The sequence below is a fragment of the Lemur catta genome, chromosome 2 (assembly GCF_020740605.2).
Source record: "Lemur catta isolate mLemCat1 chromosome 2, mLemCat1.pri, whole genome shotgun sequence".
NCBI classification, from domain to species: domain Eukaryota; kingdom Metazoa; phylum Chordata; class Mammalia; order Primates; family Lemuridae; genus Lemur; species Lemur catta.
Window position 1 is genome coordinate 24,721,208 of NC_059129.1, and position 21,049 is coordinate 24,742,256.

Consider the following 21,049-nt stretch of genomic DNA (forward strand, 5'->3'; position numbering starts at 1 on the left):
AAAAGGAGGCCAGTAAAGTGGAGTTTTAAGCCAGAGATAGCAGGACAAGCTCCCATGGGACTAGAACAGCTCACAGGTGCCTGGAAGCTGATGCTCAAAGGCGGCCCATACACCACGGACAGGGGAGCCCCTCGGCGCTAAGTTCAGAGGATGTGGCAGGAGAGAGGCAGGTCTGCTCGCTTGTCTGCCCTAGGCAGCAGCACAGGCCCCGACGGGTGACCATCCACTGAATTAGCCCACCAGGCCACACAGGCACTCCTTCACGCTCTGAAGTCACTTACCTCTCCAAAGTGTTTCTCAATGATATTTAGGGCAGTCTGGCCAATCTGATGGTTCTCATGAAGTTGTAAAGCCTCAATTCTATCAATCCCACCGAGTTCTTCTATCAGAAGACACAGGTTTTCCTTCTCAGATAGTTTCTCTGCTGCCTATGAGCAAGTTCAAGAGGACATGAGACCCCCCGACAGCAGCTCTTAGGAGGTAGAACCTCCACCAGCCTTCAAGGGAGCTTCCCTTGGTGGAATCAGACCAAAGGCTACCGTTTCAGCAGGGGCAGCTGCAGTTGCACTTTTCCCAGACTGATTGAAAACTACATGATCTTCCTCCCATTTCAGAGATTTATGACATATAGATACATATGATAAATATATATGCATAAATAAATGTTTCTATAAAATATAACTGTTTATTTTATATTTATACATTTTTATATTTTATTCTAAAATTTTATTTTTATAAATATATATTGTACAAAATACAATATTTCTAGACTATTAGCTCATAAGGGATGGATTATTTTGCTAAATATAGTACCACCTGCAAATACATCACTATCATTATTTAGGAGATACCCTCCTCTAATGGAAATTGTTTTAAATATAATTTGAAAGAATATTCAAGTAATACTATGCAAATGCAGGTGTCCTGGCCCTGCACTACCCAGAAAGCCTTATAAGACAAGGGACCTTCAGTCTCAGAAGCCACACTGTGGCAGACAATCAAGTCCCTGGGAACAAATACCACTAGTGGGTTTAATTCAACACTGGTCACTGGCTTAGGCATCCAGGACTGTTCATTCACTCAAATGTTTGTGCAAATACTATGGGCGAGGCGTGCAGAACCTGAGATACAGATGAAATTTGGAGAAGGTCTCTTCATAACTCCAGCAAGTAAATAATTGTTATAGTATTAAAAATGCGATACTGTGAACACTCAGTTTTAAATTATAGAAGATAGATAGGGAAGGCTTGGAAGGTATCACAGATTCTTAATGAATAGTACTTCTCCAGGAGAGGATAACAGCATCCCCAAAAGGAACAAGGACAAAGGTTTGAAGGAATACAAATGTTGCCTATTACTCAAAGAGTGGGTAGTTCAGCTAAACAGCACATTTGGGGGAAGTGGAGAGAGAAAGTATTATACTTGACATCATATCCTGAAAAGCTCTGTTATTTTGTGAACAGTGATTTTAAAAATGTCCTATAGATCAAATTAAACATGACTTAAGCCACATGGTTTAGCTGATGAGCGTTGGAGCTGGATATCTAAGCCTTGAAAACTTCTAGTCCTATTTGTGGGTCCAAAATGAATTATTGGCTTGGCAAAGAAACTGAGGCAGGGACCAAAGTCCTAGGTCAGCCTCAGAATGACAGCTGGGCAGTAGGGGGCAGCCCAGGGCAGCTGGAGCCCTGGAGAAGGATTTTTGGACCTTGACAGGACAGCAGACAGCCCAAAAGTGACTTCACAGGACCTCAGTGGCACTCTGCTGCCCACCTGGGGCTTCCAGCTACCCCACCTGGACCCCGATAACTGGCTGTCCCCTGGCCCTCTGTGGATATAGGGGCTTCACGCATTCATGGGAGCTGGCCAGTCTCTCCCAAGACAACAACCCAAGCGTTGGGTTCAAAAGAAGCAGATGAAGCCATATTTCCGCAGCCCATAAGTGTGCCTTCACAAGCTTGTCACATCCAACTTTGTCTGCTAGCTGCCAAATCTCTCTGCTCTTTGTCTGGGCAATTTGTTCAAAGTCTCAGGGTGTAATTGGGCTGGGTTTCAAATCTGGTCTCCACTCAGGCCAATCCTTTCCGAGACAGTCCTGTGAAAAGGATTATTTAAGGTAGGCTTTGAAAAGGAGCTCCCTGGTGTTCCTTTGAGGTTTTTTGAACAGTTGCCTATGAAAGCACTTTAACCAAATGAACATAGCCAGCCTCCAAGTTGGCCCTGGTGGTCACCAACTGCCCTTGTGTGGCTCCCCCTCCTATCACGTAGGGCCAACCTGTGTGACCAACAGGATGCTGCTGAAATGACAGAGTGTGTGTGACCTCCAAGATCAGGTCATAAAGGACATTGTGGCTTTCACCTTGCTTGTAGGTGACCTGTCGCATAGGAAGCCAGCTGCTGTGACATGAAGACACACAAACAGCCCCACAGAGAGGTCCTCGTGGCAAGAGGGACTTGCCAGCCATCGAGGAAGCCACCCTGGAACCTGATCCTTCAGCTCCCGTTGAGCCGTCAGATGATGGCAGCCCTCAGTGACACCTTGACCGCATTTCACTTGACCCTGAGCCAGAGCCATCCAGCTAAGCCGGCCCCAGATTCCTAACCCCAGAAACTATGTGTGATACTAAATGTTTGTTTTAAGCTTCTAAGGATAATCTGTCACACAGCAACATAGAATATAAGCAGTATGTAAATACTGGTTTCACTTCGCTTTATTTTGGAACTAAGACTTTTCTAGAATTCTAGTAAAACGCTTTGTGGTCCATTTCCCAAGCCATACAGCTAAACAGAGGAGCTTCAGAGCCACCGCCCATGACCTATCCCTGCTAATCTCTTGCTGTTCCTGCAAGAATATCTTATGTTTTGGCCTAAACCATATGGTTCCCTGGCTTTTTCTTCCTCGTTCAAACCTATTGGTTTCTCTGCCTCACTCAGAATAAGTCAAAGTTCCCACAGACTCTGTGATCCAGCCCCTAGCTGCCTTAAGCTCCATCTCTCAGCATTTTCTATCCCTCTTCTCTGTTCTGGCCACACCTACTTCATTGCTATTCTTTTTGTTTGTTTGTTTATTTTGAGACAGGTCTCACTCTGTCACCCTGCAGTGGCATCATCATAGCTCACTGCAACCTAAAACTCCTGGGCTCAAGTGATCCTCCTGCCTCAGCCTCCCAAGTAGTTGTGACTACAGGTAGGCGCCACCATACCCAGCTAATTTTTCTTTCTTTTTTTTTTTTTTTTTTTTTGAGAAACAGGATCTTGATTTTGCTCAGGCTGGTCTCAAACTCCTAGCCTCAAAAGCAATCTTCCTACCTTGGCCTCCCAGAGTGCTGGGATTATAGGCATGAGCCACCACACCCGCCCTATTCTTTTTGCCTAGAATGATCCTCCCCAGAGATTCTCTTCTTTAAGATCTTTGCTTAAATGTTCCTCCTCAGAGAAGCTTCTCCTGGGTACTGCTACACCCCACCCCGGAACTACTAGTGACTCCCCCTTTATCTGATTGACTTTGTCCCTAACTCCCTAGCTGGTGTGTGTCCCCTCTCTTCCCTCCATATATGAAGCTCCATTAGAGCAAGGACTTTGCACTGTCATCACGTGAACATCCCAAAAAGTGCCTGGCACAAAGATATTCATTTGAGAAAATGAAAACGACCGTCCTTCTTTGAGATGCCGTTTTGTGTGTTTATCCTCAGGAAGTGTGGACAGCGGAGGGTGGGGAGAACAGGAAGGAAAGAGAACCCAACTTGAGTTTTAAGAACCAAATTAAATGTCTTCATCACATTGGACACTGCTGTTCACAAACCGCCGTTCAGAAGAGCTCACCTGGAGAATATAAGCGAAGATGTCAAGGATGATGAGAACAATTTTAACATCGGGGACAGTGAGCAGATTCACCAGTGGCTCCAAGACTCCAGAGTGGACGAGCTGGATCAACTGGTCCAAGGTGGCTCCAGTTGTGAAGTTAGCCACCGTCCAGACAGCCTCTTTCTGGACTTTAAATTCTCCCTGCATAACAAGAACATTTACATTCTCTACAGGTCCTGAAAAACCTAACTACAGTGATGCCAACTTGGTTCACTCTCCCGGGAGGCTGGTGACAGCCAGGACTGTGCACGCAATTTACGCAGAACACCTCGGCGACCTGCCTCTAGTGCTTGATCAGAAGATGGCATCTTTGAGAAGCTAAAAAGGCAGGCAGGCAGACTCAAATGGGGTCTTGGAGGTTCTAAGGTCAAATAGACTCATTTCCCTAGGTCAGGCTATGGGGAAAAAAATAGAACATAAACCAGCCCAGGTAATCTGCATAGACTAGGAATTACGCTTGGAGTCTTAGATGACAGTGCCTATGCCTGCATTTCTAATCTTTCTGACCCACTGAAACTCTGGGCAAGAAGCTATAAGGCTGGCACGCAGATGTGATCTAGGGGTCTGAGCCAGTCCAGAGGGGACAGAGGAGGACACTGAAATATCACACAAAGAATCCGTTGTATTTATAAAGGGCACTTGGCCCAGAGATACGGGACTGATTTATCACACATCCTTCATCTCCAGGCAGGGCTTAGTCCCATTTCATGGCTGGGGAAAACTATGACTTCAGTGTAAAAACCAAAAAAACAAAACCTAAGGCTCCTAGCTAGTTCAAAAGACACAGTTTGAAATATGAATATTCTTTGATTCATAACTGGATGTGCCTTATTAGAGTACGCATAGACTCACAATAGAGTGCAGGATGGGAAGTGTCAAACAAGTCAGAAGATGCCGTGGTTTGGGCTACACACCTGGCCTTTCCCTCTTGCCTGGCTTTTCATACCTGAGGCACACCTGGGAACCCACCATCCAACCTGAGGACAGGGTCACCACCAGCAGCTTCCCCTCCCCACATTACTCCCCCCATGTCCCCAGCCTCAGCCCCAGGTAACCACTCCTGATTGTTGATGGTTTAAAGGGCTCATTCATTAAAAGGTGGCAAAAGGAAACCCTGATGCTAGTAACTGCTCCTGGGGAGGCAGAGTGGGAGTCAGGAGGATACAGAAGCTTTATTGTATTTCTACTTTTATATGTGGATTTTCTGTTTATGTTACCACTTTAATCAAGTTATACACAGAAAAGGCCACTTTTCTTTAGCGTGTGGTATCACTATAGCCTGATGTCTTTTTCCTCCTAAAACAAAACCTCCACCCTCTTTTGGCAGGTAGAGAGTAGATGGCACATTCTTTGAACACCACTTAGAAATGAGCCAATATTACTGGCTCAAGAGTTTTCTGGACTCAAGAGTTTTGAGCCATGGGAGTCATCTATTCATTGAACAATGCTTATTGAGTCTTCCAATCTACAATGGGTTCTTCGGAATGAAATGCCCTTCATTTTTTCAGGCAGAGCTAAGAATCTAATGTTTCATAGCTCTGTTGTGATCTCAATTAATTTGCTTCTTAGCCTATGTCTGAATTCCTGCAGGAGTTCAACCCAGGGCCATTGGAAAGCAGCCTTTTGTTAAGGACGCCGAGAGTGCCACTTACATTTTTCAGTAGAGCCACCAAGGGAGGTAGGATGTCATGAGCGATCAGCTGCTGGATGTGCTGGCGGGGCCCCGCGGCCACGTTGCTCAGGGCCCAGGCCGCCTCCTTCTGGATGGCGGGCTTGGCGTGCCTCAGGAGCTGGGGTAGCACCTTCAGCATGCCCGCATCGATGGCCATCTGGGTCTGCTGATCTGTTCCCGTGACGATGTTCCCCACGGTGCGGAGAGAGGGGGTCTGGAAGGACAAGGAGAGAAGTCTAAGTGTTGCAAATCTATCCCAGGAGAAGGTGACAATCACACCGAATTCTATGCCCTCCCCAACCTTAGATGCGCTATGCCGATGGTTCTCTGCAAGCCTGGGACCGATTATGTCCATGATCCTTATTAATTCAATGCATTCATGCCTGTTTTTATGTAGCTTAAAGCTAATTTGCCAGCTTCGAATAGTTCTGGCTCAAGAAGGACAGAGGTCAAAGGAATACCATTATCAAGAATTACTGTTGTCCTTTTCGTAGGCTTTCAACTGGGGAGAAATGCTAAATTGATTAGTGTTTAAATGGATTTAGTGTTTATCACGTGATGATTTCTACTTACTTTGTATTTTGCACCAGTGCTGAGCTTCTGGTGCATATTTAACTGGAGCTAATGAGATCCCAATTGCATTTCTTGGTGTAGTCGCCAACCCCTTCATAATAACTCAAGGTCCCCAGGATGGGTCCATCTTTGGGCTCAAGATGATACTTGTCCTAGGAGGGCTGACTGGATCTATTTGGGTTTCTCTGCACTGTAGTGGCAGCCCCCAGGGAAGCCCATCAACAGTTCTAGAGTGTTCCTAGCCTGTTAGGCTACTTACCTGCTACTCACATGAGGATGGAAGTGGAACTACAGGCCAATCACAGCCTTGCCAGGAGGCCTTACTGGGCCCAGAACCCTGGGTTGCTGCTTTTCTTACTCCCTTCACTCTCTCTATCCCCCCCAGCTCTAGCCCCAAACCAATCTTGACATCTGTGAAATACACTGCTAACCTCAGAACAGATGATCACTAAGGCTGCACAACGTACAACATGAGGCATAGAAACCAAGGGAGGCAGAGTGGAGACATCTTGAATATAATATACCCACATTCCAAAGCAGTGTGTTATGTGGGTGACACAAGTGGAATAATCTAGCAAAGCATTTGACAGTGATTTTCCTGGTTTTCGCCTCTATCTAAGGTAGTCTAAGAGAGCAAACTGGGGAGAGAACAAGAGGGAATTTTCTTTTATACTTGGGTACGAAATTTGAATGTGATGAGCTCTATGCACACACCCAGCATATGCACACACACATCCCTTAAGCCAACTTGTCAAAGTCTACGTGCACAGACCACTAGAAGGAAAGGATGTAAGCCTAGTTCCCTGGGTGGCGGGATGATAGGCAATTGCACTTGCTGCTTTTCTCTATTTTTTTAATTATCAGATTAAGAAAAATAGGTTCCTTAAGACCCACTAGGATTTCAAATCAACATAGATTCAAATGTTTGGTTAGAGAGTGCAAAGACAGGGGAAATGCAGATGACAAGCTTTGTTCCAGAAGACCTGGGGTCAGGGGAACAGATCTTGCTCAAGTGCACGTGACTCACAGACTCTAACCTGAAGGACCCAGGGCGACATTTACCAAGACACTGAGTTCCGAGCTGGTCATGAGCTCTACCAGCCTGGGCAGGACCCCGGTGTTGACGACTTGGCCGATGCGCTCGTTGCAGCCATCGGTGAGGTAGGACAGGGCCCAGCAGGTGTCCGACAGAATCTCCCTGTCCTGTTGTTGCAGGAGGTAGAAGAGGATGGGCAGCATTTGCTGCACCGCCTTCTCGCAAGGGTACGGGTTCTTGTTCCGACACAGGTTGGACAAGGTCCATGTGATGTTGCGCAGAAACGCGATCTGTAACAAAAAGACTGCTTCCAGCATCAGGTGTAAAGGAGAGAAAATGCAAACGGCAGCATGCTCTTACCGTCTCTGATCAATATTATTGATCAGCAGGAACCAAAGCTTTTGAGCTTCAAATAGAAACTTGTTCTAGGCAGTGAAGTGTATTAGGGACACAGAGAATGAGCTTTCTATTCCACATTCAAGTGTTAGATGGCGATTCCTTTGTATGCTTGAAAATGTCCTTCCCCACTGTACTCAGTGGGTGACCTAATTTATTTTTCATTGACAAAAAGATCAAGCAGGAGTTAGTTGGTCTTCCCACCAGTCTATAATTCTACCGGCATCATCAGCACCATATTTTGATCTTCTATTTGAGGACCGGTCTTCCTACCCTGCCTCTGGATTCAAAAGTTTGGTGACTCGATAAAGCTTCCCAAATTGTTCAAGCCACTGGTTTCTGCCCCTACTTCTTTGTAGTTAGTGGTGGTGATCAGCTCCTTCCAGGTCACCAAACTCAGCAGCTGCTTCTCAGCCCTAAAGTTATTGTCCCTCCCAGTCGTTTTTAGTAGTCAGCCATTCCCTTCTGAAAAAGCCCTTCTTGGCATCTGTGATGCCGAGTCTGGTTGTCTATTGCCAAATGGGCTGTTTCTTCCCAGTCTTCTTAGCAGGCTCTGCCTGACTTCTGAACGTTAGAACCCCAGGACTCGGTCCCCGGGCCTCCTCCCACTCTAGGTCAGGGGTTGGCAAACTTTTTCAGTGAAGGGCCAGATAAGTAAACAGCTTCAGCCTTGCAACTACTCAACTCTCCCCTGGTAGCAGCAGTCAAGTTGACCTGACCCAGCTGGATGGTATACGCACACGCATCGTGTAGAATGGCACATCTGTTGTAATCGTGCCTCTAACGCACCTCAACATCTGCAACTAAAGCTCTGATTCCTTGTTCTCTCCATCCTCCCCCTTTCTCTAGGATGACAGCCACCTTAACAACCTAACCTGCAACCTGGGAGCATCCTTCCTTCTTGCTGTCTCTCTTCCATGTCTAGCTCAGTGACATCCCAGCCCCACCTGCTTCACCATCTTTCTCTGCTATCTTCCTACCACAGGCAGCCAGCAGGGGCCTTCTGAAATATCAGGTCACTAACACCCAGTCTTGCCTGTTCCTTACTGCACCAAAGGCTTCCCATTGCCACCAGGCTGAGTCTAAGCCCTTTGCCCTTCTTGCCATCTTACTCTGCTCTCTCCTTGCAAACGCCCTTGGTCGTGGCTGGCCGCCTTCTGGTTCCACCCTGTCAGGTTTTTCCCACCTTGCACACATTCCCTTCACTTCTCTTCAGTTTTGATGCAAGTTTAGAATCCAGTTCCTAAACTAGAGAGTCTGCTATTCTTGCCACATCAATCGACCTTGACCCTAAGCCTCAAACTTAAGACCCTGTTCACCATGAACAGGGCCCTTAAATCTGTCTGTATTCCTTGAGTGGAAGTCTTTGTCATATACTTGTGCGGGATGGTAAGCCATGAAAAACTTTAATGGATTTCTTCCAATGCCCCCACAAAGAAAGATCCGTGCCTACTGGCCCTGAAGGACAAATGTGGGTCAATCTTTACCCAGAATGATACTCTGTCCTCAGCCTTGTTTTTAAGTGCTGTCACGGGGGCCAGGCAACAGCCACACGACCTAGCATTGATGTGGAAGTATTTCTCCCGATTTCTTGACCTTGGGAATGTATTTACCAAGCTGGGTTTTCTCATTTGAAGACACTCACTGGTATGGTTGATGAAATCAGGGCCAGCAGATGTGGGATGGCATTGCTCGAGATGACGATGTCTCTGAACTCTGGGCCGTCACCTACAGATAGATCAGAACATGACATTCAAAGAGAGAACAAAGAGAATCTGAAGTGTCTAATTTTTTTAAAAGTCTGTGCAAAGGGCAAGAGACTGAAACTCATTCCCGGGTTTGGCAAGTAGATAGTACAGCCATGTACTAGATTCTGGGTCTCCAAGGTGACTGCTGGGTGGGCAGTCCTGACATGACACCCAGGTACCACAGCAGCAATTGCTATAAGTAGAGGCTATGGACATGAAGGAGCCAGCCAACTCGGCCTGGTGGCCTACTCCATACACTGGTGGCATTTCACAGTGTGGTTCTCAGGAAGACAAAGGCTAGTGCAGACCAAGTTGTCTTCCCAGAAGACTTTGGCACGGGGCAGTAACTTTCCAATGTGGCTCAGAACAAAGCCTGGGGATCAATAGGTGCTGGCAGTCAGCCATCTGCTACTTTGGCTAGGAGACCAACATTAGACCCTGGAAGTCTCAGTTCATGTTCAACCATCAAGGCAAGGCATAAGTCACATCGTATCACCTGGTCTTGCCTTGTCCTTACTGCACCAAGCAAAATGAGAGACGTCTCTGTAATAGGTGCTTTCCTTCTGCAAGCATTTTTAAAAGCAGCTATTGTATATTCTGTTTGCTAATTCCAATATCTGAAGTCTTTTGGGGGCTTTGCTTCTGCTGACTCAGTCACAGTGGGCTGTTGCTTCTCTGAACTTGAAATTGATAATATGTATTTGGCTGATCTTAATATGTCAAAATCCTGAGGGTCCCAACTGAGTTTTCCCCAGAGAGCCATAGGATTTATGTCAGCCAGGAATCCGGGGGCTTCCAACCCTATAGCACTAACTTTTTAGCTGGTGCTTTCTCAGACCACGCAGGGAATACAGCATCAAGCCCCAAATCCATAAAGGGGGTCTTGTGTTTTCAGGGAACACTTTTTAGCCCAAGCTAAGGAGACTTTTTTTTTTTTTTTTTTTGTATGTTTCCTTTTGAGTCCTTTTAGGGCCCTGGGTTATGTAAGGATCTGTCATAAACCCCCACACTGCATGGGCCAAAGACTTATCTTTTGTTTCTGAAGCCAAAAAACCCTGAAGCTGTAGGACTTCAGGATTGGCAGATGTCTCCAGGCAGCCTGTACCTTTAGGATGCCTTGGATCATCTGGTTTCAGATTCAATGTTTTGCCTCTGAACTTGGCTTTGGATTTTGAAATAGGTTGTTGTACCTTTCCCAGCACTACTAGATATTTATCCTGGGGTGGTTTCCAGAATATCGAGTGTACCATACCACCCAAAGAACTCTCACAGTGCGTTGCACGCCTGGCCCATTGTTTCTTAGCCCCCCGTGGGGGAGAGTCTCACCAGCTATATTACCAAGAGCCCACACTGCCTGTTCACACACAGTCACACTGGGGGAAGACAGGAGCTCAACCAAGGGCTGGATAGCGCCCCCTTCCACGACGGCTCGGGTCTGCTCTGAAGTCCCCGAAGCAATGTTGGTCAGAGCCCAGGCTGCTTCGAACTGCAAGCAGGGGTAAAATGATAACTTCAGAAACTCCACCAGCCTGGGAATGAGCCCGGCTTCAACAACCAATTTTAGAGGGGGATTCCTTTCCTGGGACAGCATTTTCCTATGCAATGAAAGAGAGAAGAGGGGAAAGGTCATGTGAGGAATATATTAAGAACCTTCTTTACAGATGGTCTTGGCATTCCTAACTACCAGATGAGACAAACCAGAGCTACTTAATATCCCAGAGTTCAGCCTATAGCATTTTTCACCGATAAAGCAATATTTTCCCCCTTAGATATTATCTACAAGCTGAAATTCTTGTAGAGGCCAATGTAAATTAAGCAATTCATCTCTGACAACACATTGCATCTTTTAAATTGCCTTCAAGGACGGTGTAGAATAGCAATTTAGTCTCACTTTTGGATGGAATAGCCTTTTCCTGTATTTTATGGGCATTTTGCCAATGCCAAGAAACCAAATAGGCCACGGGAGCTCATTTCTAGCTAGGAAACTGTAAACAGCAGAAGTCTGTTTTGGAGATACCTGGCTGCCTGGGTGGCCTGGAAACACAGGACTGGATCTGAGCTATTCACACCTTTGATTATTTCACCCAGCGTGAGGCTGACCTGTAAGGAGAGACACATTCAGGTTAGATTCTCTGTCAAAATGAATCATAAACATCACCTAGTCTAGTCCTTCATCTGATTAAAACAGGCTGGCTTGAACAGGGTGCACCACCGTGCATGCTGTTCTAGATTAGGAGAGGGAAGAAAATTTGGGGATCCGTAGGTCTCACAGATCTGTGAGACATTCTTCATGCTTAGGGAAGAAATAATTCCTATCATTGCTTTGGTCCCCAGCACCTTTTTTTTTTTTTTTATCCCATGCAGTGAGAACATGCTTGAGGGTATCAAAAAAAATGGCAGAATACGGACCTCCAAAAATTCTCTCCTCTATAAAATCAATGAGAAAACTGACAAAAATTGTCAGAATCAACCTTTTCAGAACTATAGAAATTGACTAAAGCTTTGTAGCAATTTGGTTTATTCAATCCAGAAAGTGTTTATTCAGGAAAAACAGCTGAATCTTAGCAAGAAGAGCAAGAGCTTTGCGGCATTTTGACTTATCCTGTTCCCACCCACCCTCAGTTCCAGGATAGTCTTGAAAACCAACAGTCCACAATCACTGTGAAGAACCAACAGCCTAGAAGAGGCAGAATGGGTAGGTGGTCCTCTAAAGCTTCATTCCCAGAGAATTATTAGTTGACCTGTCTAGTTGATGAAGACCCCACTTGTAAGACTGTTTTATTTGACTCAGAGCTCACTCAATGTGAAAAGTCTTTTCTCTAAGAATGTTTGTTGAAAACAATTAGAGGAAGTTGTTTAACATCATAGCTACCTGAGAAGTTGGATAATAGCCGAGACAAACAATAGGCCAACCAAAAAACTTAAAGGGAAAAGCTGGGGAATGAGATGTTAATTAGGGCTTTGAAAACTCTGACATAGGCCATGTGCATGTACAGGGCTAAGCACACGCTCAGAAAAACTGAGAGGACCCTGAGCTCTTACCTTTGACTGGCCTTGAGGCTCTGTGCGAACAGAAAGTAAAGCCAACTGCCGGACTGTTGAAGGCATGCCCCAACATATACATAGAGCTTGCTGGCAAAAATTGGCTTTTTCCCTTTTGTTTCAAATGTTAAAGTAAATCTCTGTCCAATCATTAGCTTTCCAGTAATGCAAACTGTGCAGAGACTTAGTGGCCACACATGACAAAAAAATATAGATTTTACAGAATTACTTCAGAAATCACTAAACAAATACCACCACCCAGCAACAACAACAAACTTTGGGGCAAGGGAGAATATGATATCCAGAGTCATCACACTATATTATTTTAAATGACTAGTTTTTAATGAAGAAATTATGAGATATGCAAAGAAACAAGTATGACATACACATATATACATGGGAAAAAAGGAATCATTAGAAATGGCCTCTAAGATCCACATGTTGGACTTACTAGACAAAGACTTTAAATATGTTCAAAGAATTATAGGAAATCATGACTAAAGAACTAAAGGAAAATATCAGAATGATGTCTCACCAAATGGAAAATATCAATGAAGAGATAGAAATTATTAAAAGGAGCCAGATTGAAATTCTGGAATCGGAGAGGACAATAACTGAAATGAATAATTCACTAAAGGGGCTGAACAGCAGATTTGAGCAGAGAGAATGAAGAATCAGTGATGTTGAAGATTGGTCAACTGAAGTTATCCAGTCTGAGGAAGATGAAGGTAAAAAAAATACTACAGATGAAAATTGACAGATCTTTAGAGATCTGTAGGACACCATCAAGCATACCAACATACACATAATAGGAAGGAAAGAAGAGAGAGAAAGGAGCAGAAAGTATATTTGAATAATGGCCAAAAAAATCCCCAAATTTAATGGAAGAATTAATGTACACATCTGAGCAGCTTTATGAACTCCAAATAGGATAAATCCCAAGAAATCCACACCTAGACACATTAAAAATTGTTGAAAGCCAAAAACATAGAATCAAAAACATTGAAACCAGCAAAAAAGAAGCAACACATGTACAAGGCTTCAATAAAATTAACAGCTGATTTTCATCAGAAAGTATCAAAGCCAAAAAGCAGTGGGGCGCTATGTTGAAAATCATGGAAAAAAAAAAAAAAGGAAAAGATTATTCAAAATTCTTGGGGAAAAAAAAGACTGTCAACCAAGAATTTTACATCCAGTAAACTACCATGATAAAATGAAGGTGGTATTAAGACATTCCCAGATAAACAAAGAGAATCCATCATTAGCAAACCTACCCTACAAGACATAGTGAAGAGAGTCCTCCAAGTACTAGAAAGTAGACAATGACTCAAATCCACATGAAGAAATAAAGAACACCAGTAACGGTAACTATATGGGTAAATATAAAAGACAGTATAAATGTTTTTTAAATTGCAATTCTTTATCCTGATTTAAAAGACAACTGCATAAAGCAATGATTATACATCTATGTAGAAGAACACACAAAGATTTAACTTGTAGGGCAACAAGAATGAAAGTGGGGGAGAATAAAGCTATATAGGAGCAAAGTTTTGTATACTATTAAAATTTAGTAATACTTCAAACTAGATTGCTATATGTTAATTATCCCCAGGGCAAATACTAAGAAAAATTTTTAAATGGTAAAAAACATGACAAGGAGATTAAAATACTAAACTAGAAAATATCTATTTAGCATAAATAATGAAGGAATAAAGGAACAAAAAAGACTAGAAAACATATCTACAACAAATAGCAAAATGGCAGACATAAACTCTACTTTATCAGTAAGTACATTAAATGTAAGTGGCTTAAACAGTACCAATAAAAGGCAGAGATTGGTAGAATAGATTTAAAAAATGATACAACTATAAGCTATCCACAAGAAACATACTTCAGATTCAAAAACACAAATAGTTTGAAAGTAAAATGATTGAAAACAAAATGCAATGCAAACAGTAACCGAAATACAGCTGGAGTACTTATACTAATATTAGAAAAAGTAAGCATTAAGACAAGAGCTGTTACTAGAGATAAAGGACATTTATAACAACAAAAGGGTCAATCCATCCATCAAAAAGACAGAGCAGGCCGGGCGCGGTGGCTCACACCTGTAATCCTAGCACTCTGGGAGGCCGAGGTGGGTGGATCGCTCGAGGTCAGGAGTTCGAGACCAGCCTGAGCAAGAACGAGACCCCGTCTCTACTAAAAATAGAAAGAAATTATCTGGCCAACTAAAAATATATATAGCAAAAATTAGCCGGGCATGGTGGCGCATGCCTGTAGTCCCAGCCACTTGGGAGGCTGAGGCAGTAGGATCACTTGAGCCTAGGAGTTTGAGGTTGCTGTGAGCTAGGCTGATGCCATGGTACTCACTCTAGCCTGGGCAACAGAGTGAGACTCTGTCTCAAAAAAAAAAAAAAAAAAAAAAAGAGCAGTTATAAACAATGTATGCACCTAACAGAACTTCAAACTACATGTAGCAAAAATTGAGATAATTAAAGAAATAGAGAATTCAACAGTAACAGTTGGAGACCTCAAACCCCACACTCAATAATGGACAGAACTAGACAGAATATCAACAAGAAAATAAAAGACTTGAACAACACTATACATCAACCAGACTAAACAGACATCTACACCAAACAATAGAAGAATACACATTCTTTTCAAGAACACATGGGACATTCTCCTAATGTCTGTGGGACATAAAACATATATAAATGTAAGAGGACTAAAATTATGAAAAATATGTTCTCCAATTGCAATGGAATGAAATGAGAAACCAACAGCAGAAGACAATTTGGGAAATTCACAAACATGAGGAAATTAAACACCACACTCCTAGATAATCAATGGTCAAAGAATAAATCACAAGGGAAATTAGAAAATACTTTACAATGAATGAAACTCTTCCAAAACACAACATACCAAAATTAATGAGATGCAGCTAATGCAGGGCTTTGCAGAAAATGTATAGCTATAAATGTCTATATTATAAAAGATAGATCTCAAAAGCGTAACCTAAATTTACAGCTTTCAAAACTAGAAAAATAAGGGCAGATTAAGCCCAAAGCAAGCATAAGAAAAGAAATGATAAAGGCTAGAAACAGAATGGAAAAATAGAGGCAAAAAGTGAAACAAAATCTGCATAAAAAGATCACCAGACAGGGCTGGGCGCAGTGGCTCATGCCCGTAATCCTATCACTCTGGGAGGCCAAGGTGGGAGGATTGCTTGAGCTCAGGAGTTTGAGCCCAGCCTGAGCAAGAGCCAAACTCCATCTCTACTAAAAATAGAAACCAAGCATGGTGGTGCAGACCTGTAGTCCCAGCTACTCAGGAGGCTAAGGCAGGAGGATCGCTTGAGCCCAAGAGTTTGAGGTTGCAGTGAGCTATGACACCACTGCACTCTAGCCCAGGCAACAGAACAAGACTGTCTCAAAAAACAAACAAAAAACCTTATTCTCTTACCCTTCAGAGGGTCGGAAGTTCATAATCCATTTCACTGGGCTAAAGTCAAGGTGTTAACAGAGTTGGTTCCTCCTGTAGGACCTGAGAGGAGAATCATTTCCTTGCCCTTTTCAGCGTCCAGTGGGGTCACCTATATTCCTTGGCTTCTGACTCCTTCTCTATCTTCAAAGCACATCACACTAATCACACTAACTTCTGCTTTCACGTCACTTTCTGCTCTGATCCCTCCATCATCCTTCCTATAAGAACCATTGTGATCATGGCAGGCCCACCCAGATAACCCAAGATAATCTCCCCATCTCAAAATCCTTAATCACATCTTCAAAGTCCCTTTGATCATAAGGTAACATTCACAGGTTCTGGAGGTTAAGAGACACTTAGGGGGCCAATTTTCAGTCTCCTACAAAGAGTTACACAAAATTAGCATATAACCCAGCAATTCTACTCCTAGCTGTAGACCCAATGGAACTGAAAACATGTCCTCACAAAAACTTGTACACAAATGTTAACAGCATTAATCATAACAGCCCAAAAGTGGAAACAACCCAAACGTCCACCATCTAAAGACTTAGACAAACAAAATGTGGTCTATCCATACAATGGAATATAATTCAGCCAGACAGAATTGAAGTACAGATACAAGATACAACATGGTTGAACCTTGAAGACATCAGGCTGAGTGAATGAAGCTAGACATAAAAGGTCACATGTTGTATGATTCTATTTATATAAAATATCTAGAATAATCTAGAGAGACAGAAAGTAGATTAGTATTTGCCAGAGACTGCTTAATAGGTATGGGGGTTTCTATATGAGGTGATGACTATGTTCTGGAATTAGCTAGTGGTGATGGTTGTACAATCTTGTGAATATACTGGAAACCACTGATTATATACTTTGAAGGGATGAATTTTAAGGTATGTGAATTTTATCTTAATTTTTTAAGGCTTTTTAACATATCTTTTTATTTTCTTTTTCTGTGTTTTGCTGAACTGCATTATGAATAGTAACTTCTGGCCGGGCATGGTGGCTCACGCCTGTAATCCTAGCACTCTGGGAGGCTGAGGCGGGAGGATTGCTCGAGGTCAGGAGTTCAAGACCAGTCTGAGCAAGAGCAAGACCCCATCTCTACTAAAAAATAGAAAGAAATTAACCAGGCAACTAAAAATATATAGAAAAAATTAGCCAGGCATGGTGGTGCCTGCCTGTAATCCCAGCTACTCGGGAGGCTGAGGCAGTAGGATCGCTTAAGCCGAGGAGTTTGAGGTTGCTGTGAGCTATGCTGACGCCACAGCACTCTAGCCCAGGCAACAGAGTAAGACTCTGTCTTAAAAAAAACAAAAAAAAGAAATAGTAACTTCCGATTTATCTTCCAGTTAATTCTCTCTTCAGCCATGTCTATATTATTGTTGACCCATCTATTGAGTTTTAAAATGGTTATTTAAATTTTAATTTCTATAAATTATATTTGTCTCTTTTAAGATTTGCTTGGTATTTTTTTTTATTACAGCATATTATGGGAGATACCTTAATTTTTTAAAAAAAACATGCTAATATAGGATAAAAAGGAAAACAACTTTTTTTAATATTCATTTTTCATTTCGTGCCTTCCTCTGGTGGTAGGAATCCTAGGGACTAATCTAGGAAAATAAAGCTAACCAGAGTTATGGTTCAGATTCCTATGGCAATTCAGAGAATGATGGTACCCATTGCATCTGATGGATGACAACACATCACCGGAGGCACCTGGCAAAATGGAACCAATCTTTGCCCTCTAAGAGCCTAGCAGGGTGGAAAGGATAAATGTGGATAGTTAAGGTAAGAAATACACAGCATTGTATTCTAAAAGACATGTAGATACAAAATCATTGAAGTTCTAAGAAAGAAAACTTCCTGGTCAGGGCGTGAAGGATTCACAGAAACAGGACTGGCCTTGAAGTCAACCTGGGATTTGCACTTAGTGGGGCTGGAATAGGTGGAGAGGGGAAGACTTCTCATGGCCAGGGACTAGATGCCTCTACTGAGAAACAACCTCCACCAACCCTCATCTCCTGAGTTCCCAGGCCTAGAGGTAGCAAGTGAATTTTCAATTAGATGTAGCATCTTTTCCATCCCCTGCTTAAAGCACAAATCCCACCGACTCACGGCCACAAGTGTAAGGACCCTTAGTCTTTTGATGAAGGCAGTTTAGCTCAAACTGTCATCTCTTCCCCCTTCTATTTAAAGACTCCAAATCATAGTTTGCAAGTTCTGAGCCTATTAAACATCTTCAAGGCAGAGAAACTTGCTAAGGATGTATCTCGCACACAACTGCTCTAAACGCTACATACTGACCGGCATCTCTTTGGCGGGTTTTTCAGAAGCTGGGTCAGGGCAGGAATCGATGATATTTCTTCTCTTTAAAGTCTGCTCATCTTTCCTGGCCTTCCGGAGCTCCAGGCTGACCGCCATCCGCTGTTGCCGTCTCATCTAAAGAGGAAAAGAAAGAATTGGAGCATTTAGAGCCAGGAGCCGGGATGTCACCACGTTTTAGTCTTTTGAACATGTTTCAAAGCATCTGGTTTCATTTTTACAGATGTGATAGTCTGGGAGGGTTCAGACCACACAGTTAGTCCTCTCAGTTCTGCTCACCTCCTCTGCCGTGACTGCACCGCAGCTAGAAACTGATTCAATCTTCCTCCCAAAGTAAAGGAAGGCCAGGCGCACCCTTGATGGGCGGGGATTCTCGGCTGCAAGGACATCTTAGCAAAGCATCCCGTGGCCCTGAGTCTGAGCTCATCTCCACAGATGCTGATCAGCTACTGGAGGGTACGCTGCTTCCTGGATGGGCCTGGGCCTTCAAGTGGTGGCTAGACAGGTGGCACTGGGGACCACTGGAGGACCGCCAATGCCCTGACCATTGCCACTGTTAGTGAAATCAATCTGTGGGCCGTTTAAGCCTTGATCCCCAAATTTTACTAGAACAGACTGAAGGAGATTAAAATTTTTTTTAAAACTCTCCTTATATAAGTTGACAACTCAGACTTTTAGAGATGGGGATCTCACATGTTGCCCAGGCTGGAGTGCAGTGGCATCATCCTAGCTCACTGCAACCTCAAATTCCTGGGCTCCCGTGATCCTTCCTGCCTCAGCCTCCTGAGTAGCTGGGACCACAGGCGTGCACCACCCAAACTGGCTAACTTTTTTTTTTTTTTTTTTTTTTTAGAGACAGTGTCTTGCTATGTTGCCCAGGCTGGTCTCAAACTCCTGGCCTCAGGCTATCCTCCTGCCTCAGCCTTCCAGAGTGCTAGGATTACGGGCATGAGCCACCAACCCAGCCCCATAGACTTTATAGTATTGAGAATCCTGGAGAAATGACCTAAACTTTCCAGATAGATGAGTTTAGGTTGAAGACTTTTAAGTAGTAATTATAAGGAAGTCACGATTAAATATTTCTGGTTCCTTAAGCAAGCTATTTACTTCTTGCTTGAAAAAAGGGTCATGATGGTGTTATATGGCCAGGGTAGGGACACCTTCAAGGCCCCCTGACCCAGTTGTACTACTGCCCATCTTTAAGCGGGCCCTCCCCTTGGTGAGTTTTGTACCTTTGGCTTCTCCCTTCTCATCTGATGGCCCTTCCTGCTGCTGTCCACATACAGCGTTCAATTTCTTTGTTCTAATTGGTTTCCTTTAATCTGCGGTAATCTTGGAAGCCAGACAAGCCACACCTGTTGGAACAGGTAAGAGTGATCTGGCCCCTGGTGATGTCGCAGCCAGGCTGCTGTGACCATGTGTTTCTTTCATCCTAAACCACCTTTCAGATTCCCAAAGTATAGCCAACCTTATACACCATGTCCATCAAGATACATAAATGTAGGGCACAGAGCTAGAGCCAGAAAATTATACAACCAGAGAAGCTGAATGATACTTAGAATCTACACACAGCACAGACTCTCTGTCCCTGGCTCTCGTGCTCATCCCAGCTTCTCAGATCCCAGTCCTATTTTGCAAGGCATATCTGTGTGCTGACATTTTAGCTCCTAGGGTAGGCTCCTTTACTCGAGCAGCTGCAGTTAAGCATCTATGTACCTGGGCCTTGGGGCTGCTGGCCAGCCCCTCGGAGGAAAAGAGCTCTGTTTTATAGATGAAGAAACTGGAGCTCTGACACTAAGTAGCTGCAAGATCCCACTGAAACTTTGAGTCCACAGTTGTGTGGCTCCTAAATCCACGTGCTTTTGTTCTCCCCATCCTTAATGTTTTATGATGAAAGTTTCAAACATGCAGAAAAGTTAAGAGAATGATTCAGTGAACACCCATGCACCTACCTAAAGGAATGTTCTGCTTTATTTGTTTTATCACCCCACCCACCCCCCTCCACCCTAGTTTTGATGCACTTCAGCCACATGCACACCGCACTGGTCCCTGACAGAGCGAGGCAGTAGCTTCATACTCACAGATGCGTCTTTGCCTCGGTACTTGAATTTTCTCAGCCTCTCTTCTGGAACATCTAAGGTAGGCATGTTGACTGGAGGAAGTAAATCACCTGCAAGTTAGACGTTTACAAGGAGATTTTCAGTGCCCAGCATGTGGGTTACTATGTTAAAGGCGTCTTTGGGCTCTAAGCCTTTAAAGGGCTCACGGTGGGCAGAAAGCAGACCCAGGAAGTCTGCTTCCACAGCAGCTCAGCAGGCCAAGAGCACTATGGGAGTGCCGACAGGAACAGCCCTGCATGTAGGAGTAAGGAAACTTATTTATTTTTGAGACAGGGTCTGGCTCTGTCACCAGGGCTAGAGAGGGCCGTGCTGTTAGCCTAGCTCACTGCAACCTCAAATTCCTGGGCTCAAGCGATCCTCCTGCCCCAGCGTCCTGAGTAGGTGGGACTGTAGGTGTGCACCACCACGCCCAGCTAATTTTTTGTTTCTATTTTTAGTAGAGACAGGGTCTCGCCCTTGCTCAGGCTGGTCTCAAACTCTTGACCTCAAACGATCCTCCCGCCTCGGCCTCCCAGAGTGCTAGGATTATAGGCGTGAGCCTCCGTACCCAGCCAAAGGAACATTTTTTTTTTTTTTTTTGAGAAAGAGTCTCGTTCTGTTGCCCGGGCTAGAGTGAGTGCCGTGGCGTCAGCCTAGCTCACAGCAACCTCAAACTCCTGGGCTCAAGCGATCCTCCTGCCTCAGCCTCCCGAGTAGCTGGGACTACAGGCATGCACCACCATGTCCAGCTAATTTTTTTCTATATACATATGTTTTAGTAGGCCAGATAATTTCTTTC

At 44.0% G+C, this 21,049-nt stretch overlaps 1 protein-coding gene across 1 annotated transcript; it reads right to left on the minus strand.

Annotated features, from left to right (window-relative positions):
* Positions 1–260: 260 nt before the first annotated feature.
* On the minus strand, positions 261–20,324 carry KPNA7 (karyopherin subunit alpha 7). Its single transcript, XM_045542150.1, has 9 exons — positions 20,233–20,324; positions 18,134–18,268; positions 11,307–11,389; positions 10,616–10,884; positions 9,187–9,269; positions 7,172–7,435; positions 5,517–5,750; positions 3,823–4,005; positions 261–428 (listed from the first exon to the last, which is right to left on the minus strand). Exons 1-9 carry the CDS (start codon positions 20,296–20,298, stop codon positions 261–263), a joined length of 1,485 nt encoding a protein of 494 aa, XP_045398106.1. The 5' UTR covers positions 20,299–20,324.
* Between the last annotated feature and the right edge of the window lie 725 nt (positions 20,325–21,049).

Excerpts from the sequence above, each read along its gene's own strand:
- KPNA7 (XM_045542150.1), bottom strand. The coding sequence starts at position 20,298 with ATGCCTACCTTAGATGTTCCAGAAGAGAGGCTGAGAAAATTCAAGTAC. Across the intron at positions 18,269-20,232 it reads ACCGAGGCAAAGACGCATCT|ATGAGACGGCAACAGCGGAT; the intron begins GTGAGTATGAAG and ends TTTCCTCTTTAG. Across the intron at positions 4,006-5,516 it reads TGGTGGCTCTACTGAAAAAT|GGAGAATTTAAAGTCCAGAA; the intron begins GTAAGTGGCACT and ends CTTGTTATGCAG.